The sequence below is a fragment of the Dacryopinax primogenitus genome, assembly GCF_000292625.1.
Source record: "Dacryopinax primogenitus strain DJM-731 SS1 chromosome Unknown DACRYscaffold_1, whole genome shotgun sequence".
Classification (NCBI taxonomy): Eukaryota; Fungi; Basidiomycota; class Dacrymycetes; order Dacrymycetales; family Dacrymycetaceae; genus Dacryopinax; species Dacryopinax primogenitus.
In genome coordinates, this window is record NW_024467198.1 from 399,157 (window position 1) to 424,526 (window position 25,370).

A 25,370-nucleotide genomic window follows, 5' to 3' on the forward strand; every position below is an offset into this window, starting at 1 on the left:
AGCACCTCCCACATCCAGGCGCAGCAACACTATCAACTGCCGGAGGGACAGGCTGCTCACTATGGCCAGCTGCCATCGGGATATGCGTATCCATTTGCTATTGGAAATGGAACTGATCAAAGCTGGGGGACTTTTGCTCTAGACGACCCGGTGACTGGCGATGACATGATACTCGAGTACGTTCACGTGTACATACAAACATGCAGTAAATGCTCATGTGTGAAGCAGCTCTAATCTAAGCCTATCCACGACACCTAATCCTTCCTTCGTGTCTCCACTACCGCAGCAGCAGCCACCTCAGGCCGGACAACATACCATCTCGCCAGAGATGTTGCACCCTCGCCCGCAACTAGCCACTCCTCGAACCATCCAACTGCCGGATGCTCTCTCTCCTCAAACACCTGGACATCCCCAGGGGTCGGCGACAATTGCCTCTCCTCCTATTACAACAGGAGTTCCTTTCCGACCCCGGCAGCCGACAAAACCGAGCACGAGCAGCTTCTCCCCTGCCCACAACGGCCCATCCGGGCTCGATCCATTGCTCTCTCCCGAGAAACTGGATCAGCAGCCCAGTCAAATAGCACACGCCCTGCTGACCCAGTTAACGGGGAAAAAGACAGAGCCGCCGGACCTCGACACCCGATTGAAGGTGTTGCGCGCGCTGAGGGAGCACGCACCGGAGAGGTTCTGGAAGGTGTGGGCGAAGGAGAGCTTGGCAGTGGAGATGCTGAAGGGTTGGTTGGACGACGCCGTAGGAGAGGAGAAGCCGCGGGCAGAGGTCATGATGCCGTTGCTACAGGTGCGCTCAGACTGCCCTTGCCAGCATCTCCAAAATATTTATATACTCCAGGTTATCGAACGACTGCCAATTCCGATTGACATTCTACGGTCGACCAAGATCGGACAGTCTATCAGGCGCGCCGTTAAAGCGTCTCCAACAACTGGTAAGTATTGTTCGGTCCTCTTACTCTTTTATGCTTCCTGGAGATCGCGCGAGTCCGGAAATTGTGCTCAGGCGCTGGGCCAATGTGATGCAGCGTGCAAACGAACTGTTTTTATGCTAGATAGTGTTTTCTGGCTTTTGCAAGGAGTAGTAGCTAATGTGTGCCCCCTTGTGTTTTGCAGCCATCAAGGATGTTGCTCAGAAATTGGAAACGCGCTGGAAAGACGAAGTGACGAAACTTCTGGCCGTCCCGAACAAGACGCCTGACAAAGAGTCCACACCGGTGGGCGACGGCGCTAAGAAGCGCTCCGCGATTTCTGTCGAGGGTACGTCCCTCCCAAAACGGAAATGTTCACGTTGCTTATACGTTCTCTCCGTTATAGATGCGCGGAAGAAGCGCAAGGTCGAACAGCCGGTTGCGAGCACATCGAGAACAAGCGCCGCGGCTCCCGTGAAGAAGTCTTTAACCCCTCCCGTGAAGGTTGCAGCCAAGCCTCTAGGAAAGCTAACTGCTGCGGGAACAGCAACGGTCAAGGCTGCAACAGTAGACTCTGGATTCTTCAGTACTTCGAAGCCAAAGGCCAAGTTACCCAGCTTCCGAAAGACCTCTGTCATAGGACCTGCAGCCAGCGTGAAACAGGATGGCCCAACCGCAGAAAAGCCGAAAGTTCCGGTGAACACTGCAGATGCTTTCCAAGAAGCTCTCAAGTCGCTGAACAAGAAAAATGGGATTGGCGAGAAGAGTACACCACCCTCGCCCTTGGACGGCACCTTGGATACTGAGAGAGACGGGTCTGCTGCACCACCCGAACCCTCGAACCCGCTCAAGAAGAAAAAGAGCGTGTCATTCGCCGCGGGAGAAGCATTACTCAAAGTTAAGATCATTGAACCAGCCGTGTACGACGACGACGAACATCTTGGAGAGCATCACAATAGCGCGAGAGACTTGGATAGAGCTGAAGGTCTTGCGTTGGCGCAAGCGATCTTTGATGAAGAGATTGACTGGTATGAACCATGTGGTAAGGTATTCTAGATGCCGCATCGATTTTGTTGCTGACAATTGTACAGAACTTGAGTTTCCGTCTGAGCCACCGGATATCTGCTTTGACAGAGGCGGTTCCAGCCAGGAGAAGGCAACCCAGGACGCACGCGAGCATGGTGTTGACGAGGTTTCATATGATACTCTCGAAATGGTGCCTAAGAGCCCTGCAGAGCCAGGAAATATACCCCCTGGTGTGCCAGACGATACAAATATACCACGGCTGAAGTTGCCCAACGGCATGGAGGCTATCACACCTGCCGGAGATCCTGATGCGGAGAGCACGCCGAAGGAACCTGTGCCTAATGTTGCAGAGTTGTTGAAGAAGCTCAGCCGTGAAGCAGTTCCAGCATTCCAGCCCACTACGTCCCAAGCACCACCATCTAGCACTCTGGCACAGCTGGGAATTGATCCTAGTCAGATAGCGAGTATCCTTGCGCATGTTCCACAGGCAGGCCAACCAGGCGGTGTGAGCAATCAACCGGCATACAATGGCGACCGTGCTTGGGCTCCGGGAGGTCCCCAAGGCACAAACGCTGGATGGTCTGATGACGGGAATAATTGGAGTCAGGGAGATCTTAATGGTTTTAATAGAGGTCCGTCTGATCAGAGTTGGGCGAGTCGTGTACGGGGTGGAAAAGGAAAGGGTGGAAGAGGTGGGGGTGGAAGAGTGGGTGGGAAGCACAAGCAGATCCCTTGTCAGTTCTACCAACAGGGAAGGCAAGTAGTAGTCGAATTAATGCGCGTGAGAATAGTGTGGACTGATGTGGACTGTTTTGGAATCTAGGTGCAGGTACGGGGAAGATTGTGATTTCCTTCACGTCGACGCGTAGCAGTGCATTGCCAGCCTGCTCCCCTCCGACTATTTTCCTCAAGGCTTCTCTATCACATTCACATCTCGGGTCTCTATTCAACACTATACATCGTCTCTCGTCAACATGGTGTCGCACGCATTCCTTCTTTTGTTTTTCATCAAAGCAATTGCCCTGTGTTCTGCCGCATCACGCAACCTTCCAATCATGCCCTGCTCTGCTGTATACTTAATGTCGAAGTTGAAAGGACAACGCGCTCGTTACTGCATCCTAATTCCATTGGTTAGCTGTATGTATTGAGTGCCTGGTATGCGCGTGGGAGTAATGTAGCGGAGGCAGGCAGCAAAACTTTTAACCGAAGTACCGCCTAACGGTTACATTGCAACAACTTGAATGGATTAATGCAAACAAAATTGGCCCAAGTCAACTTATTAGCAGTGTCATTAAACCTCTGACTGTTCTTGAACTAATATAGACTAATCGAATGCCCATAACTGGTGAAATGGTCCGATAATTTAGGGTTCAAGGAACAGTCACGTCACTAAGATCGCAATTTAAGAGATTTTGATCCCTTTGACGCGTCCCGCTATCATGGTCCACTCCCACCTCTTCAAGACCAACACCCGGTGAGCGCGACTTGGTCCATCATCCCCCCTTCTCTCCTTCCTTCCACCACACAGAGATACTCTAGCACAATGGTCGCTACTCGTCGCTCTACAGGAGCTCACATGGACGTCGACTCCGTCACACCCGCCCGCTCGGCTTCTACTCGCGCGTCAACTGCTACTCTCGTTGCTACCCCGGCGACGACTGCTTCTATCACACCTTCAGGAAGTATCAAAGGCTCTAGCAAGAAAGGCGCATCCCTTGACCTGAATGCAATCAACCTGAAAAGCATGTCGCGTCAAAAACGCAAGGCAGCCGACCTGGACAGCGTTGACCTGGAAGAAGATGTCATCGATATTGACGAGATGCAAGGAAAGGACGAGATGACACGTAGCACTAGTACAAGGAGAAGCAAGCGTATCAAGACAGAAGTGATCGTGGAGATCCCAGTTAAGAAATATGTGCGTATATGCGTGCTAGCTGATGTATCGTATTCTTATCCGTGTTAAGCCCTTTGAGGAAGAGGATTATGAGCCACCAAAGAGCGCCAACAAGGGCAAAGGAAAAGCCCCAGCTAGAGCCAAGAAATCCAAAGCAAAGGCCACCACTATATCCGACGACGATGACATGACGAAGGAATCTGCCCCGGCTACTCCGGCCGAGTCATCTGACGATGACTCGGAAGACGAGTGGAAGCCGGAACCTCGATCGGAAAAGAAGTCAAAGGGAAAGGGGAAAGCAATCGACGTGTTTGGCGAGAGCGAGCTCTCGGAAACCCCTTCTTCCGATGAGAGTGAATTCGCTGGGGGTGACTTCGCGGAGGACAGCGAAGAAGAAGAAGTTGCTTTGGCAAAGGCTGTACAGAAGAGTGTCAAGTCCCTCAACAAACCAAATCAAGACGAGCGTATCGCCAACCGTGCATTCGATCGCCGCATCCAGATGGAGTTTGGGCAGGATGAGAGTGGGGATGATGGCGACGATAGTGAAGTGGAGGTGCGGGACCAGGAACTCCAGGACGACCCGATCAAAGTCGAGAGCAATGGCATTGCCCGTGCCGTAGATTGGGGGTATATGAAACTGGAAGGTGTTGCCAGACGCGAATTGCCGGAAGATCGCTATCTCCGCCGTCGGGAAGAGAATATCCTGAAGAGACGATCTGGTCGCAGGCGGCTTACTCAGGCCGAGCGGAACTCGATCTCCCTCAAGCTTCACCACCCTGAACTCCGCGATTGCTGGGGCGACCTCGCGTCTTCCATTCCGATCATAGTTCCCGAGCGCGCGCCTCAGCCCAAGTCGCTCAAGGTTACTCTCCTGCCCTTCCAACAGGAGAGTCTGTACTGGATGCGCAAACAGGAAGAAAGTGTTTGGAAGGGTGGCATGCTAGCCGACGAGATGGGGATGGGCAAGACTATCCAGACGATTGCTCTGCTCGTGCACGATCGCAGGAAGCCAAATCTTGTGGTCGCACCCACTGTCGCAATCATGCAATGGCGCAACGAGATCGAAGCCAACACGGAGGACTTCAAGGTTTGCATCTGGCATGGGTCGTCTCGATCAAACGACGTCAAGGAGCTACAGAAGTATGACGTTGTATTGACGACTTATGCCGTACTTGAGTCTTGCTATCGCAAACAGCAGACCGGGTTCAAGCGGCAGGGAAAAATATTGAGAGAACCCAGTGCATTGCACCAGATCCATTGGAAGAGGGTCATTGTACGTGTTTTGCACAGTTAGATTGTTGGGCTCTCTCATACTGGATCCACAGCTCGATGAAGCTCACAACATCAAAGAGCGCGCCACGAACACAGCGAAGGGTGCCTTCGAATTGAACAGCGACTATAAATGGTGCTTGTCAGGCACCCCCTTGCAGAACCGGGTCGGAGAATTGTACAGCTTGGTTCGGTACGTTTTCTTGCGCTTTGTTAGGATCCTTCACTGAAGATGCTACAGCTTCCTCGGTGGAGAGCCTTTTTCGCACTACTTCTGCATGCGCTGCGATTGCAAGTCTCTCCATTGGCAATTCACAGATCGGCGTACCTGTGACCAATGTGGTCATAGTCCGATGAATCATACCTGTTTCTGGAACAACGAGATTCTCTCCCCCATTCAGAAGTACGGAATGGTTGGCGTGGGCAGGGTAGCATTCAAAAAGCTCAAAATTCTCCTGGATCGCATGATGCTTCGCAGAACCAAGCTGGAACGAGCAGACGACCTGGGTCTACCGCCCCGTACCGTGACTGTTCGCCGGGACTACTTTTCACCTGAGGAGAAGGAGCTCTACCAGTCGCTGTTCACCGATGCCAAGAGGCAGTTCTCGACGTACGTTGATCAGGGTACCCTATTGAATAGTGAGCAAATATCCTTATTTTCCTCCGAACTGATATTAATAAACCCTCAAGACTACAGCAATATTTTCAGTCTGATTACTCGGATGAGACAGATGGCCTGCCATGTATGTAATTTGGGTTTCAAACCTCGCAGTCCGTCTGACGATGGTCTCCTCAGCCTGATCTTGTCCTCAAGAGCAAGACTAACAAGGCCTTGTCCAGTGACATTGTTGAAGCAACTGTGTGTCGTCTCTGCAACGACATCGCAGAGGACGCCATCAAATCTCGCTGCAACCATATCTTTGATCGTGAGTGTATCAAGCAGTACCTCAACACCTCGGTGGAGCATCAGCCGCATTGTCCGGTCTGTCACTTGCCGCTGTCTATCGATTTGGAAGCTCCGGCTCTGGAAGACCAGGCCGAAATTAACTCCAAGGCTAGACAGGGTATCCTTGGACGACTCAATGTGGATGAATGGCGCTCTTCATCCAAGATCGAGGCTCTCGTTGAAGAACTCAGCAACCTCCGCAAACAAGATGCAACTACCAAAAGCATCGTCTTTAGCCAGTTTGTCAACTTCCTTGATCTTATCAATTTCCGCCTCCAGCGTGCTGGTTTCACGGTGTGTCGCCTGGAAGGGACAATGAGTCCGCAAGCAAGAGATGCTACGATCAAGCACTTCAGTGTGTCTTTTATTGTTCCATGTTCATGAGTCGCCGCTGACATCCAATAGTGAATAACGTCAATGTGACCGTCTTCCTTGTGTCCCTTAAGGCTGGTGGAGTCGCTCTCAATTTGACAGAGGTAAACCCGCATTAATAGTCATCAGTCTCATTCAAGCTCATGGCATTTCAGGCATCCCGCGTGTACTTGATGGATAGCTGGTGGAACCCTGCTGTTGAATATCAAGCTATGGATCGCATCCATCGTCTCGGACAACATCGTCCCGTTCAAGCAATCAAACTCGTCATTGAGGACAGCATCGAGAGCCGTATCGTTCAGTTGCAGGAAAAGAAGTCTGCTATGGTCGACGCTACCCTTCAGAGGGACGAGTCTGCTATGGGTCGCTTGACCCCTGAGGACCTTGGTTTCCTGTTTAGACTCTGATTCATTTCTTTCTCTGGCATTCTATTTGTACTCCACTTGCATGTTTCCTTCCTGTATGTTCAACTAATGGCCCATCAAGTGGCGTTGAGCGTCCAGTAGATTACCACCGAGCCTTGCAATGCATAACGTTCAACCGAACGATATAGCCCCGGTGGCATGTTTCTCGGGGTAGTGTATGCGTGTAACACTTGGTGTACCAGTGGCTGGCAGGGTGATACAATGATACGGTGTCTATACAGTTATCGATGTCCGTCGGATGTTCCTTTGGTATCGGACTTGGATATGATCGGATCTTGGTATCCCTGCCTTGGTATAGTGTAGCAGAAATAAATAGTAGTGTATGCACCTACGAAACAGTCAGTTGACAGTTAGGTTCGACGACCAGTGCGCATACCAAACCAGAACACGATAGAAGACCAAAAGCGACTAAACTTGAACATCTCCTCTATTCTTCAGCCCATATCATCACACTGGGTACCCAATATACAATTCCTTCTTCTGCTTGGTCGTCGATCCAGCACAGTCCGTCGCGCATGAGCATGTTCTCTAGTGCGGTTCTTGCTCGTTCTACCGTCCACTTCTTCCTCAACACCAAGAGGCCTTCGTTCACCTGACCTCCAGCTTCTTGAGCCACCTCGAGTACAGCAGCCTGATCAGTGTCGAGCTCTTGAGGAACAATTCGAAGCATCTTGCGATGTCCGACGGTGACAATCTGATAACCGGCCCCGAGTACGCTGAGGGTATGCACACTTCGCACGATATCTTCTTCGCTGATGGCTTCAGACCCATCGTCTTCACCCAATGCCCGCAGCCTTCGTACCATTCTGAGCACTTCATCCATCTCGATCAGACCGCCGTTGATGTCCCGTGTATTGACACATATTTCGACAATCTGAATGGCGAGCTCATAGGTCCAGTCCCCATAGCCAATGAGCTCTGCCCACCAACCACCCTTCCGCGGTCCAGCAAGTGGATCGACACCAATCGCAGCACACATCTGCTGAAATTGTTGTCTGAACTCTGGGTTACGGCGGATATCATTCCGATGTTCCCTCGCAAATCGTGTCAGCGCTTCACGGAAGGTCGCGAGCTGCTGTTGGAGACTGTCGATCTGCGAGCGAGAGATTGCGCTGGATAGGGGCTTGTACGCTTGCGTAGCTTGGGTTTGTCGCTGCAGGCCACCAATCCCAGCGCCGCCTAGTCTGTGCATCTTGGTGTGAAATGTGGACAGTCACTAGGTACGGGTATTATGAAGGTCGCCAAGAGGCAAGCGGGGTTCTTCGTTCCAGGACCGCAGCGAACAGCCACTACCCCTACTTAGATCTCCTCTTCTTCCTATCTTGTGCTGTGACTGTCGCCGCTCTTGCTCAATACATGGCTTCTATACCTATGAGCGAGAAGGCGCGAGGCAAGCAGCGTGCCCCATTAGAGGAATTACAAAATCAAGCGCCTCGGAATCGGCCTATAACAATCCGATTCACTGAGGGTGTTCCCGACTTAACACTACGCATCCAGGAACACGACGCCATTCGTGACATCAAAAAGCAGGTACGCACGAAGTCATCCCCAACAGATGCATCGTCCTCAATATACACGGTAGATACGTGAATATAGACCACAACTCAAGAATAGAAGATTACGACTGATCTATCTCGGTCGCTTGCTTACCGATGGCATCATCTTCTACGACTGGCTCGCAACGCTCGAGGAACGACAACGTCGAGCAGCACCACAAGCCTTTGCCACCGAGCTACGTGAGGTTTTGGTGGACGGTGCCGCAAGTACGGACTTGAAAGGAAAGGGCAGACAGAAGTCTAAGGATGCGAAGGACGAGGAAATCACTTGGTTGCACTGCAGCATTGGTGCCGAAATGGAAGTGGATGGAGAAGAGGAGCGAGCACAGGTACGTCTAAATGCTCTTTGTGTGCTCCCAATTGTGCTTAAATTGCGAGCAGACTGCACAGATAGCACCATTACGAGGTTTTGATCGACTAGCGAATGCCGGGTTTACACCCGAGGATATTGAAGTGATGCGACGACAGTTCTATGCCAGTCGAGGGGAAACCCTCGAGTCGGAAGATCGTGAAGGGGATGATGGTGTGTATTTCTATCACGAAAAAGTATTAAACTAACCAGAGAATAGCGGAAGAGCATGCCCGAGCGTTGGAAGAGCAGTGGATAGACGACATCGATAACCAAGTGGCTGCTGCAGATCCTTTTTCAGACGGTGCAGAAGGAGAAGGAGTGTATATGACGACACTGCAAGGCCTCCTCACCGGTTTCTTCTTTCCCCTCATGCCATTCTATTTCATGCGTCAACCGCCGCCACCGACGATGTTCACAGAAAGGGAGCTTAACCCTGACACGCCATTCCCCGACCTCGTGCCAACTGTGATATTTTCGTCAGTAACGTTAATCCGAGGGGATAATGCGCCACACTGACGTGTTACTCAGTCGCCGCATGCAGGTAGCAATCATCCTGGGGTTAGTTGCCAATATCAGCTACGCATTTTTGCGCATGTTCCACTAGCGGATGTTCACGCTGTACAACACGTTGTTTCCTACAAGGCATTGTATACCCGCACCAATTGTACCATCTATTTGGTTGTTCATACACATCTTATCATTCCGAGGACATCATGACCGGAGATTGCTAGCTATTCATCACAGTCTGCAACAGGTCGAGAAAGGAAACGGGTTCACAGGGTACAATAATAAGAAGGTCGAATCGAGTCTACAAATTAAGAAGTTCGTGAGGGTCCGTCCGTCCGTCCAGTCCTCCCCAATTTCTCCCTCTGCCAAATTCCTGAAGCTTCCTCCTCACCTAATGCAATGCACACCCATCAGAAGCGGATCGACGCGGCCTGGTGCAGACCCGGCTTTTTGGCAGTGACCACACAAGTCTGGCCGTCCGCGGCCACAGTGAAGCCATCGCGGCAAGAATACACTGTGCAGAACCCGCTGACACAGGCAACGTCTTCGACCCCTTCTAGGCTGGTGCAGTCGATGCCAGTTGCGATCTCTCCCATGAGAGGCGTCACGCATCCTCCACCTAGGACATTTTATCAGAGGCGCTTTGGCAAAAGACTGCATCACGCACAGCTCTCGAGATCCATCTGGGTGTCAATGCACTCCCAACCCTGCCTAGTCCAAGCGCTAACCACCCCACAAGCGGTGTGCTGCATGGGGCAACGGCTATCAGCCAGGATCAGATCGCGCTAAAATTCGGCGTAAGCTACAGTAACTCAGCCAGTGAATCTGGAAACATTCACCTTGCTGAGATCGAGAGCTCGTTCCAATGAGCGATGGGACGGCCAGAGTCCACGATTCTTAAGAGGCGTCGCGTCGCGAGGGAGAGGAGACCAGCGAGGCTTAACGGCCTCATCACGCGGAAAACTGGGTGACCAGCGTGGGAGAGCAGCGGCGCCAAAGACCCCAGCGAACAAGAAAAAGAAAACGGCGAGGGCAGGCAGCTTCATCGCGATTAGAAGTGAGGAGGAATGTACAATATTATCGCCAAGGAAAGTGCACTCCTGAGAGGGCGATGGGCGATCAAAGAGCCTTTCAATACAGAGGAGAGGGAGAGGTTAAAATACAAACACACACATCAGGTACCCCGAAAACTCAAGGTATACTATCGCATGGCAGTGCCGGTTTGGCGCCGCGAGGCATCTAGACGGCGGACGATGAGCAGCGAGTCAGCGCTGATGCACCGATGCATTGTCCGGCGGGCGGGACGGCCTTCCGGAATCTTGTGTTCCACCACGTTCGCGCCCTGTTCGGCTGCGCACGGGTTAGTGTCCTTCTAACATCCATCGCTCCAAGAATGTGACCGTTGCCCATTCCTGGATGCGTCTGTTGCATTTTTCATGGTTGTCCTCTGCCAAAGCCCCAAGCGATTGTAAAGCAGCGCGCGGGAGTCTCAATAGAACATCAAGCAGAAATATAATTGTGACCGAGTATCGTAGAGCGCCTGATGCTGCGCTGGCAGACGGGAGTTCAAACGCTCCGTTTTAGCGGATTCAATCGAGATCCAGGCCTGTTGTTGACGCACTATCGTTTCAGGATAGGCAAGAAGCGGACACTCCTCAAAGGAGCAATCCTTGCGCCCCATTCCACTCTCGTCCCAGCCAACCAGAGCAAGCCAGGCACAGGCGTGCGTGCGCGCATGGTAGAATGCTGGCCGACGCACAGGCACGGTGACCACCAAATTTCCATCAGGTTCGCCCAACGCTCGAAGATATAGGGTCGGGTATGGTGCCATTCGATATGCGCCAGCGGATTAGGCATGTAGCGATTGGTACGAGGCGCCGACGACATCGGGAACACGATAAACGAAGTTCGGCACCGAAAGTCAACCCTAGCAATTGAATATCCCAGTTAAGTCGGAGTAGGGACCGGTGCAGAGGTAGGCAAGTCCAGTCGCTGGCGATGCAGAAGGACAGAAGACGCGGCTGCTTCCCTTCAGGGCAGGCTCCAAATACGGTTCTCCCGCGGTATCAAAGTTTCGGTAGCCACAGCCTTGGTCAAAGCTAAAAAGGGAGGTACAACACCGGGACTGGAGCGCACCGTTGCTGTACTGATTATCCAACGCGAGAACAGTCCATGTCGTCAATGTAATTTGCTAACATCGGCATGATGTCAATGGCGTTGCTGATTGTTGACCAGCTGCTGCTGGCATCGGGATATTGGAACAATTGACGCCTCACCGCGTGCTCGCAGCATAGGCAGTCACGGCTCTTCAATAGTGAGGCAGGTATGCTAACTTCGTGACGGTCCTTCTCTTGGATGATGCGCGCACGCAAGGTGACATCAAGTTATTCGTTGGAGAATCTCGGTCTTGAGCGAGCGGGAATTATCATTACATGGACATATTGGGGCCTAGGAAAGGCACCCCGCTCCCTATGCCTTACAACGCAGTATGCCCGCCAGTAGAGCCAAAACCACCGGTGCCGCGAAGGGTCTCCTCGAGGTCCTGTATGCTAGTGATGAGCTCCTGGATAAGCTAGCCAATTCCAGAACGTACCGCCACCTCCATAACTGCCGGTGTCTCGATCTTTTCGATGATAAGCTGCGCAACGCGATCGCCTTCCTGGACTGTACACCCGGGGAATAATCGCATCAACACGTAGAATAGAACACAGGGGTGGGGTACTTACCCTCAAAGTCCTTGTCACTCAGGTTGAAAAGAAGGACGAAGACAATTCCGCGATAGTCGGCATCGATAACCCCAGCTCCCGTATCAATCATGAACTTCGAAGCTGAAATATACCGTTAACACCGGGTACGAATATCAAAAAGATGTATGAGTATTTACCAAGCCCACTCCTAGGTGCGACGCGCCCGTAAGTCCCGACTGGGACGGCGATGGAGATCTGGGTGTCGATGAGCGCCTTTCCATGCGCCGGGATCGTTTTCTTTTCAGCACTACAAGTAAACTGCATGAGCTCCAAAACGATCATATTACAACCCGCATATACGTACCTGTAGAGGTCATACCCTGCTGCTAGTGCGCTTCCCCGGGTTGGGAGACGCGCCTTGTCGCTGTGCTTCTTGATGAGGAGCTGTGAGGTTGGTGCAGGGACTGATCCTTCCGGCTTAATGGCTTCTACCTTTTCAGCAGTTCCGTTAGAAGCGGACATTTTGGTTGGTGGTTCAGAGGGATGAGCAGCAGAGGCCTGGCGCTTGTGGGAGCTCATGTAGCTGCTCTGGAGAGAGACGCGTCAAGGAGTGGACGCGACGCGTGAAGACATGAGAAGCGTGATATCCACGTGGGGGAACCGAAGTGTGACCCTTATCTTGCGTGTCTACGTCGTGGTCAACCGACACACCATCCTTAGGCCGAAATAACTCAAATCATGCCTGGGAGACTTCAGAATAAGGTTGCGATCATCACCGGAGCTGGGTCGTACGTCTTACTCCGTCAGATCACGATGCACATGATGTCTGACCTAGCGCTAGGGGCATCGGTCTCGAGTCAGCACTTCTCTTCTCGTCCGAGGGAGCACATGTTGTACTGGCCGACATTAACCTGCCGGCAGTGCAAGCTGCTGTTGAATTGGTTAAACAGAGGAGCCCAGCTGTTGGAGCCTTGGCTGTGAAGTGCGATGTGAGCAAGGAGCGGGAAGTCGAGGAGCTCATCAAGACCGCGGTGACCGAGTTTGGGAGGTTGGATATCATGGTACGTCACCGGCCTTTCCACTGATCGCTCCTAAGGACATTCTGTCATTAGTTCAACAACGCTGGGGTCATGCACCCAGATGATGACAATGCGCTGAATACGGAAGAACGCATCTGGGACTTGACGATGAACATCAATCTCAAGGGTGTCTGGTTCGGTTGCAAGCACGCTATCGCTGCTATGCGGTTGAACAAGCCGGATCTTGCCGCTGGACTCCAGACTGGTGGAAGCATCATCAACACCGCCAGCTTCGTCGCAATCATGGGTGCAGCTACCCCTCAGCTGGCTTGTACGTTTCTGTTTTCATCCCCCCTTGCATATGATCAATATGAGTGTTCAGACACGGCGTCGAAGGGTGCTGTTCTTGCAATGACCAGGGAACTGGCGATGGTGCATGCGAGGGAAGGGATCCGTCTGAACTCCCTCTGTCCTGGTCCTCTCAAGACTCGTGAGTGCATGCTGTCGTTGAAGGGACATATCTAAGAAGCGATGCAGCGCTCCTCATGGATTTTCTGAACACACAAGAAAAGCGTGATCGTCGTCTGGTGCATCTGCCAATGGGTCGGTTCGGAGAGGCCATTGAGCAGGCCCGCGCTGCTCTTTTCCGTAAGTGGTGTTTTCGGCAATGTCCGTAGAGGCACTCAAGAATTTATTTTACACAGTTGCCAGCGATGACTCAAGTTACATTACTGGCACTGACTTCAAAGTCGATGGAGGTCTGTCCAGCTGCTATGTGACCGCGCTCGGAGATCCGGTCCTGCCACCGCCTGTGAACCTAGCTCCTGCAAAATGAGGAATGTTTGCAGAAGGAAAGTAATAAGCCAATATTGTGCGAGTAGAAAGCGAATAGAACCATATCGATTCATTGAACATGTTCCGCCCACTTTACGAACCTCCTGTATCTGGTTCTCCTATTGCCATGAAGGGTAATCCTGTGGACAGGGACAGCTTATGGGCGCTCATATTCCGAACCCTGCCGCATATATTTGCGACCCTGATGACCCCATGCGGAATTGGTTACGCTGGCGGGTCAACTAGAGGGGTGTCATCATGGTCGGACGACCGATCAGTTACGTCCCCTAGCTCCTCCTCCACTTCCTTCAACCACAACCACCATGTCATACCTATTCTCACTCATCACTGGCAAGCCGTCCCATAGCAAGAGACGTCGGTTGAGCATCGCACCCGGTGGGGGATATGCGCCTATACCAGAGGATCCCACAGAGCCTCGAACTTCTGCCGGATTAGAACAGGAGATTACAGGGGTACCTCCGTTAGGTAGAGGAGTCAGATGGGTGCACTTCAGCTTGGGTGCAGCAGTGTTATTACCTTGGAATGGTGCGCATATAGTCGACCGTTGTTAATCTGGTTGCTCACGTAACGAACCATAGCGATGATTACCGCAATGCCATATTTCTTATCGCGATTAGAGGGATCGGCATTACAAAGCTCGTTTGCTTCATGGTTGGCGACATCCTTCACCGCCGCGAACTTTATTGTTCTTGGATATGCCACATATACGTCGGATGTGGTACGTCTCTATCAACTTTACGTTATCTGTTTGCTAAAGTTGGTTCAGTCCGAATCCGCATTACGAATACGACTTTCTATGGGCGCGATTATCATCATGTTCATGCTTCTGACGCTGTCTACTCTTGTTCCGACATCGGCTGGCGCGTACTTTGCATTCACAATCATCATCGGCATGTTGCTGGCTTCTGCGGGGTCGTACACATCCAATTCTCTTGGTACGCACACTGGTGTTCCTAACGGTCTCTAGCTAACGGAGACCAGTGGCCCTCGCTTCCATCTTCGGTCCCATGGCTATGCAATCCGTCATGTCCGGTCAAGCTGCCATCGGCGTCCTCGTCTCCCTTGTGCAGCTCATCAGCGCCTGGTTGAGCATCGGCCGGAGTGCCACCTCGTCAGGCGGCGAGTCCCGCAGCGCCTTCGGGTTCTTTGGCGTGGAAGTGGTGTTCCTCTTCGGCTGCATGTTTGCTCACAGCTGGTTGACGAGCCTGAGAGTGTACGGGAGGGCGATAGAGCCGTGGACAACTCCGTCCAAGGGGAATAGCACACCCGCCCTACAAGTCGAAGACGGGGTTTATGGAGAGAGTGAAGAGACTTCGGTCACCCTCGGCCAGAAGAGAGATGCCTCGACGCTGTGGAAGGTTGCACGCAAGAATCTGACTTACAATTTCGCGGTTGCCTATGTGTTCGTCGTTACTCTAGTAAGTTCCGCGTAATCCTCTTACACATCAACTAACAACCTCCAGGCCGTCTATCCCTCAATCACCACATCTATCAAGTCTGTGCACGATCCGTCCACCTCAGTGCTATTCAACCCGCTCATCTTCACCGCCCTCCATTTCCTCATGTTCAACATCGGCGACTGGATCGGTCGGCACCTCTGCGCCTATCCCATCTTCCTAGCCTGGAGACCTCGCAACCTCCTGTTCCTATCTCTCGCACGCACGATCTTCATCCCCCTCTTCCTGATGTGCAACGTAGAAGGTCTGAGCGGGCGAGGGCCGGTCATCCACTCCGATTTCATCTACATGCTCATTCTGCTCCTGTTTGGAATAACGAACGGACAGGTCAGTTCGAACATCATGATGGCCGCACCAAGCACGGACCACAACAAGACGCTGTTGCGGGAGGAGATCGACACCGCTGCTACTGTAGCGAGCTTCTGTCTCATGGGAGGCTTGCTGACCGGATCAATTCTGAGCTTTGGAGTGTGGGCCATGGTATGCGGGTGTGATCCTTTCCGGGGCAGCTAAGCCCCGTAGGAAGGATGAGATTGATTGATTTACCCAACCAAACTGTATCATTACGTATCACTATATCCCAATGCACGCTCAGAGATTGAGCTTCTTCCCTCTCCTCAGCTTGTACTTCTCCCCCTTGCGTAGCCGCACCCTGTCCTTGCGTAGCATCACCCTCTCGCTCTGCTGCTTGGCGTACGGAACCTCGTCTACGACGTTCGCTCCCGGGGGGATATACTGGTTCTTCGCAGGCTTGAGCACGATCCTATTGAGCTTAGCTGGCTTCTTCGCCTTCTTGATAAACGTCCTCCTGGTCTTCCGGGCGATCTTCTGCCCTTTAGGACTCTTCATAGCACTCAACGCTCGTTTCCTCTTCAAGCGCTCTTCCTCTGCTCTTTCAAACTTCCACTTAGCCTCAAGCCGGATCTCCTTCATCGTCCGTCCATCCGCGTACTGCTCGCTCTCCCTCGTCTCCCGCTTCACCCAGCGCTCGAACCGCTTGGCCATGTACGCATCCCGTTGCTGCCAGCGTTTTGTGCGCGAGGCGCGGGAAAAGTAGCCTCCCGTTAGCTCGCGCGTGAGGAAGTGCTCCATAGGCTGGGAAGGGTCTGAGCGTGCGGTGCCTGCGGTCTCGAGGTAGAAGTCTTCCGGCTTAGGCTGGCCGAGACCTAATGTTCCTGGGTTGACGGTAGGTGCGGGCGGAACCCAGGTCACTCTGAGCACTTCGTCGCGGAGGGTGTCCTGCAGTCCGGCTGTGAACTCTCAGTATCAGGATAGGCCTAGAGCAGATGGAGGAAGACCCACGTTCTGGGGGTTCCTTGTACGCGTATTGCGGCCAGGGAATCTCGATCCGTATCATCTCCCCGTTATCATCATGTCTCGCCGGCAAGCGGGGAGTCGTAGCTGCCGCATATCTTGTCCATGTATACCTTCTATGATAGCTATCCCACACCGGGGGCGATCGGCCCACGCGCGTAGCATACACGGGCAAGACGCGCCTCTCGGATTCCCCCTTCTTGGGCGGGAACTCGAATTCCCCGATGTAGAGCTGTACGTTGCTGTAGTGCACCGGCATGGGGCGGAAGTCGAATTTCGGCATATCGGGATCATGGAACGGGTTCGGGACGTGGACAGCGTGCTGTCGCATATCAGCTCCAGTCCCAGTCCCACTGCAGCTCCAGTTCACGCCCCCAAGCAGGGGCAGCGGGAGAACGCACCTGCGGCCCGTCCTTCAAGTATAGCCAGTTCTTCTCCCGATCAACCTCGAGCACCTCCAGCCTGTCCTTCTTCCTAAACTCTACTTTCCCAGCAATAAGCTTCACCCTATCCCCCGGAGTGATGTTCCACCACTTGATCCTGTCCTTTGGGTTTACCCATCGGGGGGTGTTCATCCGGTTTGCGCGGGTGAGGAGGGAATGCGAGTTTTTTGTGCGGGAGATGAGGTGGTAGAGGTCTTTTTGGGGCTTGCTGGTTTTGAGGGGTGTCATCATGGACGCCATGATTAGCAGTTACCCACGCCGGGGGTGTAGATGGTCGAGGGGGAGAGGGGGGTGAAGGGGGAGGACGAGGAGGAGGAGGAGGAGGACAAGTGAGATTCGATGGTCGTCTGCAAGAGTGAAATGCGATATTTCGACGGAGGCATTTCCAGTTTGTTGAATTTCCGTCGTCTGACCCTTCACTGCTTAACTTGCATTGAACAAGATGTTCCTCTCTCTCCTCCGACAAGCAGAATCAACTTCATCTAAACTCCCACTCACACTCCCAATAACCTCCATCCCAACACCTCCCCGCCCACACAGACAAACACTATTCCAAGTCCTATCCCGTCTTCCGGCAGACGGCGTCGGGTACGGCCTGTTGCAGACTAGGTGGAGAGGGAAGGGCATTAGGAACAGTTATTGGGTTGTGAGCAGGGTGAGGCTGAGGATGGGAGGTGAGAGGGGGAAGGTATGGGGTAGGCTAGTGTGGAAAGGTGCGACGACATTTCTTCTGCACCGTTCTTAGGCTCTGCGCTTTTCCCCGTGCACCTTTCTCCTTGCTTCTGCAGCGCGACTCCCCCTTGTTTCATCCAACGCACAAGCAGACACTAACCCAAACGCAGGAAAAGTCGTCTCCCCCAAACCGGAAGAGATCCGCGGCGGGCTCAAGTACTTCTGGACAACCCAAGCTCCGCGACCTATTGGTCTGCCAAAATCTACCGAGGCGCTGTCAGGGGAGGGGGCCGCAGCGGCAGCGGGAGTGGGAGTGCGGGATACGGCGACGGTGGAGGGGGTGAAGGCGTGAGCTTGTAGGCGTGTGGATGAGCGCTGGGGCATGACATGCTGATCGGAGGATGTGGGTAGGGCAGATGCTCACTTGGGCGGGGAGGGATGATACACCTCAAAGTATGGTATATTCCCAACGCCAGCTTCAATCCCAATTTTATAATCATTACTGTACAGCGTGGACTGTTGAGGTACTACACTTGCAGCTGCGTACAAGTCAATTCCCTGTAGGCAAAGGAGATACAAAGCCTTCGGATAATACATTCCTAACCTGATTCCCAATCCCAATTCCATGAATGCGTTGTACAATTACGTTTCCCACCACGGTACAATATAAAACAAGTCCGGCCTATCAAGCTACTCCCCTTGCATCATACAGCCCAAATGCACATCCCTACACCCTCCGCGTTCATCACATGTGCAACCCGTCACAACCTCCCAGTCTTCCCTTCTCTCGCACCACGCGAGGTCTTCTAGGCAAGAGCAAGCGCCTTCCTCGGTCGGCCCCTTCCCCGTTTCGCACACACCTCCTCCAAAGGTTGAACAGGCAGGGTATGTGGGTGTTCCACTCCAGCTATAGCTTCAGTTCCAGCCGTAGACATAGCCGTAGCCAAGGTCGTAGGATTAGTATTAGGCTCGCCCCCGTCGCTGGGTTTGGGCGACTTCTTCCGCTTGGAGAGGGTTGAGACAGTTGCTCCCTCGGGATTGGGCTCGGACTTGGACTTGGACTTGCTCTTGGATTCGGACCTGGACTCTGATTTGGACTCGGACGTCCCCTTGCTCTTGGACTTGGGCTCAGATCGTGTTCGTTCCTTCGTTTTCCGGCCTCGAGCGGCCTGCTTGGTCGTGGACGTCCTCGTACTCGTACTCGTCCTGCTAGTCCGCGCTTTCTTCCCCTTCCTGGTCCCTGACCCCTCTTCCTCTACCTCTTCCTCCCCCTCCCCCTCCCCCTCCTCCTTTCCCTCTTCTACCCGGACAGACACCGCTCGCAGCCGATGATAACACCCCCTCACCACATCACCCCACAACATCTTTTCCCCACAAGCATTACACACTCCCTGTCGGGGGAGGAGCCCCTCTCCCTCAGAACGAGCAAACTCCCGTCCGAGGCAGAGCAGGTGCGCTATAGAATTGCACGATCCGGACGGGCAGATGGCGCTCGTTAGCGGAGAGAGGGAGACGGGGGAATGACAGATGCTGCATGTGTGTTTCTTGTGTTTTTGGAGGAGGAGGGACTTGGAGAGCATTCGATCCCGGAAGTCTGTGTCGAGGGTGTCGAACATCTTGCCCATATCGTCCGATTCGAGGGGCAGAGGGGAGCGGACGACGCACCCCCCTGGAATAGGGAGTGGGAGAGAGGTCCATACGGACTGTGCTTGCGGGTCGAGCAGCGTCACATGCAGCGGGAGAACGGAGAAGGGTTTGCTCATAAGCATCGTTTTGACGACCCTTCCCGGTGACGATGAGCGTGTTCCTCCCCAAAAGCAAAGTAGACAAGCGTACTGGACTATCCAACTCAAGTTGTGTTTCCTCCTAGGGAACTGGGGTTGCAAATGCCGACTGCGAGATGGATGCTGCAATGCCCACTCGAACTGCAGCGCCTGTATCTTACTAGGGAAATTATGTACCAGCAACGACATCAACCAAGGCCTGTCACGCGATGTCCTGCGTGCACCTTGCGATATGTGGCCATTATGTTGCCTCAACCTGCGAAGTGGATGTGTAGTTGTGCCAATGTAATTCTTTCGTTTTGGATTGGGAGAAAGAGAGCGGAGGACGTAGCATGCATAGAATGGTGGATACAAGTGTTGTCTAGCTTGAGTGAGTGACATTAAATAATTGACTGATGTTTGTGTGCGTGAATGCGGCGAATAACCGGAGGAACGGAAGCAGACTGACGTTAACTTCTGTACTTTACTCTTTGTACACTTTAGTTACTTACCATCATGGACAACAATTGGTTAGATAGGTATGCACTTTATACACCATACAGAGTCATATTTAACACTTTGTAGTCAATTCGATAGAGCCGTGGAGATTATACAAGGGTACGCTCATCTCATACTCTGCTCCCCAACGGTCCACTGACCACCCGCAGGCTATCAAAAACAGGCCCTATCCAAACAGGCTACGAAGAGAAACTCGCCATGTACAGGTGCGTCCACGCAGTATACAAGCACAGGCACTCGCTCATAGAGTCATGCGATCTTCAGTTTGTATAAACAAGCCACGGTCGGAGACGTACCCTCTACAAGACCAGGCATGTGGGACGTCCTCGGGCGAGCGAAATGGTCCTCCTCTCCCTTCCTTTCCCCTCTGTCGAAGTACTGACTTGCGGGCGGCACAGGGACGCATGGGCAAAACACCGCAACATGGACTCGCACGCCGCTAAGCAACTGTATGTCGACACGCTCCTGCGCGTGCTGAGGAAGTATTCTGGACGTACCGTGGCGAGGGATTTGGCAAGGGAGCTGGACGCCTATAGGCCTGAGAACGGTGTGTGCTGCTTGTTACTTTTGGGTGGGAGGGAGCTTATTGGTGCGTGTGGTTTGGCAGAGGAGTACGAGCCAAGGTCGTCTTCTTCCGCTTCGACTTCCGAGGCGTTGTCTCCTCCCCCAGAGCCGCAAGAAGAGCAGGAAGAAGAGCAGGAGCCCGATCTGGCGCAAGAGCAAGGATATCCCCAAACACAGGAAGCGTACTATAGCCCCGAGGACCTGTTGCACAGTACTTCTACCGAACAATGGGGCCAGGTCTCCCGGTCCGCAATAACAGCCGCGATAGAAGAAGACGCTTTCCGTTCCTCCGCTACCGCTGCTGCTGCGGGTGGCGCACGATCCGTCGTTGAGAGCGACATGACAGGACTGGGAGCGAGGCCTGTGTCGAGCGTGTCGAAGTATCGAACGCCTATGACTCAGTCTATCCATTTACCGCTCAGTGAACGTGCCTCTCCCCCTCCGCTCCAACAACAACAACCTGCCTTTGGCAGCTTACCGGCCCAACAACCTCTCCCTCGAACGGCTACCCCTTCCGCCTATGCACCCCAAGGACAAGGGCCACCAACCACCTCCTCCTTAACGTCCACCGGCTATGGACCTTCGGCATCCGCACCTGCACCGGACTTCCCCCCTTACCCGCATCCCTACGCCCACGTACGCGCCCAACAGTACACGACCTCCTCCTCCGGCATTCCCATTCCCACCCCATTCCCTGGCTCTTCTCTCCCTGGTGCACTCCCCGCCCCTGCCCCTGGATTAGGGCTGGGGCAAACAAGACCCCTCGAACGTGCGCTAGAAAACATGCAAGCCTCCCTCGCAGCGCTACACGAGCGACTCGAGTCCCTAGAATCCGGTTCCCAGCCTCACATCTCCAGCAACCTGCGTAACAGTGCCCACAACTCCAACTCGAGGAACAGGGGCAGGAACGGACAGCCAGCGTCACCCCGCCGGGGAGGGGGAAGACCCTGGGAAGGCTGGGGCATGTGGGGGATCGTCTTCCGCCCTGTGGCAGCCCTGGTCCGGCTGGTGCAGAGCACGGCCTGCCTCCTCGCTTCCCCCTCCTCCCCGGGGCTGGCAGTGCTCAGAAGGTTGATGCTAGATGCGAGCTTTGTATTCGTTTTGGCGGCGCTTGTGGTTTGGGGCTGGGGGAGGAGCGGGATGAGTAGAGAGAGAATGGGGAGGTTGATGGCGCTGGTGAGGGGGTGGGTGGCGGCGAGGGCGGGGAGAGGGAGGGTGAGGGGTAGAAGGGTGGATCAGGGAGTGCAGGTTTAGTTGGTTGGAAGGGAGGAGAGGGGTGTATATTATGAGATGGTTATGAACGTATTCGGAGATAGATTTTCCGAATGTAACGAATGAACTAAGGGTCTTGTACTTCTGTACATCTACAATTCTGCACCTTCGTTCGACGTCTTGCACGTCCCAGGCATCCTCATCTCCCTCCAGAAGCACAGCAGAACGAAGATGTACGTTTCCTGGGCAGGGAATGTCCGGGCTAGGACTGGAGCGAGGATGAGAGTTGGAGGCAGGTTCATGTCTGCGGGTTTCGGCACTCCGGATTATACAAAACGAACAGCACGAGCAACAGCGTCTACCTCGACATTGACAGCTTCGAGCTCGGGAAGAGGGAGAGCGCCGTCTCCCCCAGATTCTGCACCCCGTGTACCCCGCGCATTGCGATCAAACCCCACCCACCTACCACCCACAGCAACATCCTCAACCCCCTCAACCCTCGCAAACCCCGCAAACCCACCAAGCGCACCCCTCCCCCCCGCACCTCAAATAGAGACAGACGATCTCGGACTCCCCCTAAGTCCCACTTGGTCCCTCAGCTCTCTCTTCCCCCCCTCCTCTTCCCCCTCCTCCCCCATGCTATCAGACGAGAAACTCACCAAGCTGGCCAAGCTTGCCGCTCTCTGTCTTCCTGAGTCTGAGGTGGAGAGGGAGAGGCTGCGCCTGGAGGTGGGTGGGCTTGTGCGCTTGGTAGAAGGTGTTAGGGGGGTTCGGGTGCCTTTGGAGCAGAAGGAAGACGGGGAGGGGGAGGTGGTATGGAGCGCTGAGAGTGGAGATGGGCCAGAGGAGGAGGGAGACCCGGAGGAGAATATGGAGTTTCTTCAGCTTGTTTATCCGGGGCGTACGAGGCGCGGGGAAGGCCAGGAGGGAGAACGGGAAGTGGACAAGGGGGGAGGGATGCGGAGGGTGCTGATGGCGAGAAGGGGAGGGGGGATCGTTGATGGCCGGGTTTGGCAGGCGGGGAGGACGGTGAGGATGCACGAGTATGCAGTTGGGGAGGAGGCGCGGGCACTGACAGTGGATGGGGATGGGAGTGTGGAAGTGGGAAAGCAGGAGAGAGGGGGGGATGAGGAGGGGCAAGCAGAGGGAGAAACGCTCCTCAAGCACGCGCAGCGCTCTATCGGGGGGTTCTGTGTCGTCGAGAAAGATGGCAGGCGATGATGGTGCGTCTTTGTTTTTTGTCTTTTCATGCTGGGGGTGCTGAGCTGGACTACAGTAGGAGCGAACCCCCACTTGCTGCCCGACAGTTCTGTGATTCTATGATCAGGCCGTGCGGTGTACTTGGCGTCAGATCCCTGCTGCTCTACTCTAGTGCTGGACACGAGATGTACCCTCGAATCAAATCGAATCGAATCGTGACATGCTCATCATCGTCTTTGTCCAGTGGGACGACTGGTCAAACTCCGCTCGAATCGAAGGGCGATTTCCTGGCATGCTCTATGTAGAGTGGCACGACCCCCTGGCTATCAAACGAGTGCTGGTCTGAAAGCTTCCTGCTAGCGCATTCGTCTTTCGGACTGCGGTCTATACTGGCACGACTCTGCTGAACAAGCGCGTGTTCTTGTGAGGTCCGGTAGTGTCTGTTCCTTCTCGGCGTCGTGCTTGGGAATAGCCGGCTTGAAATGGCACCCAGTATCCCCCCCTAACAAACCGTACGACACTACATAGCAGAACATGTCCCTGCTACGCCCCTTTCTAGGATCTTATCAATCAGCGCCCTATTCGCACAGCACATCCAGCAACAGATGGTGTAAAACTCCTGGCGAAACCGTAGGAATCCATCACGACATACCGCGGCACCCCGGGCTCAGCGCACGCCCTCCCTCTGCGCTCGTCCATCTTATTCCCGAACCGGCCAGAGAAGGATAATCTCCGCCGGATCTGGCGAGTCGCCAGGGTGCAGGTCTGTTTATGCTTCGATGGGATGGGTGTCTTCCGGGTTTCTTGCCTCTGGCAGACTCATTACCAAACTTTGTGTATTCTATCGTTGTACGTCTCCTCAATCATCCCTTCCCCGATAGAAGCTCATCTGAAGACCCTACCCGATTGATGGCCCGATTTGATTATGTATGTTGCGACAAAGGGGAGGTGGGCACTACCTGTCAGAGGACACGCAGCTAATCATCGGGCTTTTGTTCCACCGATCTGACGCTGGGCTGCCTGTAAAATCGATTCGAGCCCTCATGAGCTATAGGGCTGATCGGTCGTCACAGGAAAACTGGTTGCAAATAACACCCGGGGAGCTTCGTGGAAGATCAGGGATTCAGGATCATCTCTAGCATCAGGCGAGCAAAGGACGCTGGGATCCCATGACCATCCTCTCGGACCACGCGAATGTGAGCTGATCGTGATTGTCGCAACCGATACTGTACTGATATTCCTATAACGTGACTGCCGTGAACAAACCAGAGCTTATAACATTTTGAATGAACATGAGCCCCCTTCCCCTCCCCCGGTCTAACGCTTCGTGGGCGTCCAGTCGATCGATCCACAGTCCACGATCAGGCAGTCGGGACTGACGTCCCCTGGTGCTGACCCGCATTTCTCGACCTTGTGCACCACGTCCATGCCTTCAGCAATTTCTCCAAATACGACATTTCGGTTGTCTAAGTGACCTGATGAGGCCGTCAGCGCGATATTAAGGTGGCGCATGCTTTACACCTACTCGTCTTCTGGCAGCAGATATAGAACTAGAAGTAGTCAGCCAGGTTCAGATGACTTGGCGCTGGCATGTATCGCACCTGTGATGCATTGCTATTCGGGCCCGTATTCGCCATCGCGATCAGCCCTTTCTTCGTGTGTTTGTATTTGAAGTTCTCGTCGCGAAATCGTGGTCCATATATGGATCGTCCACCAGTCCCATCGCCCGCTGATCGAATTTAGCATCGAGGTCATCCGAACGAGTAAAAAGCAGACGTACTCGTAAAATCCCCGCCTTGAATCATAAAATTTGGTATGCATCGATGAAACTTTGTCCCTTTGTAGCCAAACCCGTGCACGCCTCTAGCGAGCTCCATAAAATTGCGACAAGTGATCGGCAAGTCTTTCGAGAACAGACGAATGATAATCCGTCCTGCGGGTTCGCCCCCGATCTCGACGTCCATCTAAGACCGATCAGCAATGATACCAAGCTGAGATTGGGTTACTTACGAAAGCGTATGTATGAGTAGGTGTTGGTGGATCAGCAGGGCGAACTAGGCGTTCGGAAGACGTGGAGGCTTGAGGAGGGGTACTGAACGATGATCACGGTCAGTAAAAGTGAAATACGAGTACGAAAGCGACTCACTCCATGATGAGATGACTCGGCACAAAGGGATATGAAACAAAAGAAAGTCTTTGAGTTCAACAGGCAGAGCTAGCGTGCAAGGGTGTTTGGCTTCTTATAGGCCGGGTTGGACCGCGGGGGCGACAAAATCCCCGCTTCGTGGGGGCGTGATAGGGGAGCAGAGCCACGCGGGGTAAGAAATCGGCATCCAGCCTCGAGGCCGAGATAGAGCGAGATGGACGTGCTAAGTGTAGCGTAAGGGACAATGAGCTG

General features: G+C 53.6%; 13 protein-coding genes across 13 annotated transcripts; 8 read left to right on the forward strand and 5 right to left on the reverse strand.

The window, feature by feature from the left end:
- The first annotated feature begins 4,228 nt into the window (after positions 1-4,228).
- Positions 4,229-6,965, forward strand: DACRYDRAFT_19380 (uncharacterized protein). The gene is made up of 7 exons (XM_040771482.1): positions 4,229-5,113; positions 5,166-5,302; positions 5,351-5,748; positions 5,800-5,852; positions 5,906-6,410; positions 6,461-6,531; positions 6,583-6,965. The coding sequence occupies exons 1-7, from the start codon at positions 4,472-4,474 to the stop codon at positions 6,832-6,834; spliced, it is 2,058 nt and encodes a 685-aa protein (XP_040632956.1). The 5' UTR covers positions 4,229-4,471; the 3' UTR covers positions 6,835-6,965.
- Positions 6,966-7,279: 314 nt separating this feature from the next.
- Positions 7,280-8,044, reverse strand: DACRYDRAFT_44440 (winged helix DNA-binding domain-containing protein; the record flags this gene model as incomplete). Its single annotated transcript, XM_040774575.1, has 1 exon — positions 7,280-8,044. One exon carries the CDS (start codon positions 8,042-8,044, stop codon positions 7,280-7,282), a length of 765 nt encoding a protein of 254 aa, XP_040632957.1.
- A 112-nt stretch (positions 8,045-8,156) lies between these two features.
- Positions 8,157-9,364, forward strand: DACRYDRAFT_73335 (uncharacterized protein; the record flags this gene model as incomplete). The annotated part of the gene is made up of 5 exons (XM_040776005.1): positions 8,157-8,382; positions 8,435-8,737; positions 8,790-8,931; positions 8,978-9,236; positions 9,289-9,364. The coding sequence occupies exons 1-5, from the start codon at positions 8,209-8,211 to the stop codon at positions 9,362-9,364; spliced, it is 954 nt and encodes a 317-aa protein (XP_040632958.1). The 5' UTR covers positions 8,157-8,208.
- Positions 9,365-9,528: 164 nt separating this feature from the next.
- On the reverse strand, positions 9,529-10,714 carry DACRYDRAFT_19383 (uncharacterized protein). Its single transcript, XM_040771483.1, has 3 exons — positions 10,107-10,714; positions 9,935-10,052; positions 9,529-9,886 (listed from the first exon to the last, which is right to left on the reverse strand). The coding sequence occupies exons 1-3, from the start codon at positions 10,311-10,313 to the stop codon at positions 9,678-9,680; spliced, it is 534 nt and encodes a 177-aa protein (XP_040632959.1). The 5' UTR covers positions 10,314-10,714; the 3' UTR covers positions 9,529-9,677.
- A 1,047-nt stretch (positions 10,715-11,761) lies between these two features.
- Positions 11,762-12,398, reverse strand: DACRYDRAFT_40244 (dUTP diphosphatase; the record flags this gene model as incomplete). Its single annotated transcript, XM_040774476.1, has 5 exons — positions 11,762-11,809; positions 11,861-11,931; positions 11,994-12,095; positions 12,152-12,261; positions 12,319-12,398. Coding segments are annotated over 5 exons (411 nt in total), but the record flags the coding sequence as incomplete, so codon positions are not given.
- A 281-nt stretch (positions 12,399-12,679) lies between these two features.
- On the forward strand, positions 12,680-13,891 carry DACRYDRAFT_97677 (short-chain dehydrogenase). Its single transcript, XM_040777473.1, has 6 exons — positions 12,680-12,742; positions 12,796-13,015; positions 13,067-13,304; positions 13,356-13,463; positions 13,511-13,621; positions 13,678-13,891. The coding sequence occupies exons 1-6, from the start codon at positions 12,693-12,695 to the stop codon at positions 13,806-13,808; spliced, it is 858 nt and encodes a 285-aa protein (XP_040632961.1). The 5' UTR covers positions 12,680-12,692; the 3' UTR covers positions 13,809-13,891.
- Positions 13,892-14,130: 239 nt separating this feature from the next.
- On the forward strand, positions 14,131-17,293 carry DACRYDRAFT_73344 (uncharacterized protein; the record flags this gene model as incomplete). Its single annotated transcript, XM_040776006.1, has 7 exons — positions 14,131-14,353; positions 14,407-14,546; positions 14,595-14,763; positions 14,810-15,246; positions 15,292-16,535; positions 16,588-16,921; positions 17,001-17,293. The coding sequence occupies 5 exons, from the start codon at positions 14,131-14,133 to the stop codon at positions 15,796-15,798; spliced, it is 1,476 nt and encodes a 491-aa protein (XP_040632962.1). The 3' UTR covers positions 15,799-16,535; positions 16,588-16,921; positions 17,001-17,293.
- A 296-nt stretch (positions 17,294-17,589) lies between these two features.
- Positions 17,590-17,940, forward strand: DACRYDRAFT_39698 (uncharacterized protein; the record flags this gene model as incomplete). The annotated part of the gene is made up of 2 exons (XM_040774465.1): positions 17,590-17,755; positions 17,885-17,940. Coding segments are annotated over 2 exons (222 nt in total), but the record flags the coding sequence as incomplete, so codon positions are not given.
- Positions 17,941-18,454: 514 nt separating this feature from the next.
- On the reverse strand, positions 18,455-19,740 carry DACRYDRAFT_112852 (uncharacterized protein; the record flags this gene model as incomplete). The annotated part of the gene is made up of 3 exons (XM_040769520.1): positions 18,455-19,496; positions 19,551-19,654; positions 19,723-19,740. 3 exons carry the CDS (start codon positions 19,738-19,740, stop codon positions 18,521-18,523), a joined length of 1,098 nt encoding a protein of 365 aa, XP_040632964.1. The 3' UTR covers positions 18,455-18,520.
- A 278-nt stretch (positions 19,741-20,018) lies between these two features.
- DACRYDRAFT_45427 (acyl-CoA-binding protein) lies at positions 20,019-20,470 on the forward strand (the record flags this gene model as incomplete). Its single annotated transcript, XM_040774644.1, has 4 exons — positions 20,019-20,095; positions 20,146-20,202; positions 20,261-20,338; positions 20,395-20,470. Coding segments are annotated over 4 exons (288 nt in total), but the record flags the coding sequence as incomplete, so codon positions are not given.
- Positions 20,471-21,268: 798 nt separating this feature from the next.
- On the forward strand, positions 21,269-21,732 carry DACRYDRAFT_19388 (uncharacterized protein; the record flags this gene model as incomplete). Its single annotated transcript, XM_040771484.1, has 1 exon — positions 21,269-21,732. A coding segment is annotated over exon 1 (292 nt), but the record flags the coding sequence as incomplete, so codon positions are not given.
- A 307-nt stretch (positions 21,733-22,039) lies between these two features.
- On the forward strand, positions 22,040-22,693 carry DACRYDRAFT_19389 (uncharacterized protein; the record flags this gene model as incomplete). The annotated part of the gene is made up of 1 exon (XM_040771485.1): positions 22,040-22,693. A coding segment is annotated over exon 1 (253 nt), but the record flags the coding sequence as incomplete, so codon positions are not given.
- Positions 22,694-24,289: 1,596 nt separating this feature from the next.
- Positions 24,290-24,936, reverse strand: DACRYDRAFT_45083 (peptidyl prolyl cis-trans isomerase A; the record flags this gene model as incomplete). The annotated part of the gene is made up of 4 exons (XM_040774623.1): positions 24,290-24,447; positions 24,498-24,522; positions 24,574-24,701; positions 24,753-24,936. The coding sequence occupies 4 exons, from the start codon at positions 24,934-24,936 to the stop codon at positions 24,290-24,292; spliced, it is 495 nt and encodes a 164-aa protein (XP_040632968.1).
- Between the last annotated feature and the right edge of the window lie 434 nt (positions 24,937-25,370).

What these genes read in the sequence shown, in the direction of transcription:
- DACRYDRAFT_19380 (XM_040771482.1), top strand. Translation starts at nt 4,472, where the DNA reads ATGAAACTGGAAGGTGTTGCCAGACGCGAATTGCCGGAAGATCGCTAT. An exon ending in GAATTGTACAGCTTGGTTCG is followed by an intron (nt 5,303 to 5,350) that starts GTACGTTTTCTT and finishes AAGATGCTACAG; the next exon opens with CTTCCTCGGTGGAGAGCCTT. An exon ending in TCAGGGTACCCTATTGAATA is followed by an intron (nt 5,749 to 5,799) that starts GTGAGCAAATAT and finishes TAAACCCTCAAG; the next exon opens with ACTACAGCAATATTTTCAGT.
- DACRYDRAFT_19383 (XM_040771483.1), bottom strand. Translation starts at nt 10,313, where the DNA reads ATGAAGCTGCCTGCCCTCGCCGTTTTCTTTTTCTTGTTCGCTGGGGTC. An exon ending in GAGCTCTCGATCTCAGCAAG is followed by an intron (nt 10,053 to 10,106) that starts GTGAATGTTTCC and finishes GCCGAATTTTAG; the next exon opens with CGCGATCTGATCCTGGCTGA. An exon ending in CCAGATGGATCTCGAGAGCT is followed by an intron (nt 9,887 to 9,934) that starts GTGCGTGATGCA and finishes AAAATGTCCTAG; the next exon opens with GTGGAGGATGCGTGACGCCT.
- DACRYDRAFT_97677 (XM_040777473.1), top strand. Translation starts at nt 12,693, where the DNA reads ATGCCTGGGAGACTTCAGAATAAGGTTGCGATCATCACCGGAGCTGGG. An exon ending in ATCATCACCGGAGCTGGGTC is followed by an intron (nt 12,743 to 12,795) that starts GTACGTCTTACT and finishes ACCTAGCGCTAG; the next exon opens with GGGCATCGGTCTCGAGTCAG. An exon ending in TTGGGAGGTTGGATATCATG is followed by an intron (nt 13,016 to 13,066) that starts GTACGTCACCGG and finishes TTCTGTCATTAG; the next exon opens with TTCAACAACGCTGGGGTCAT.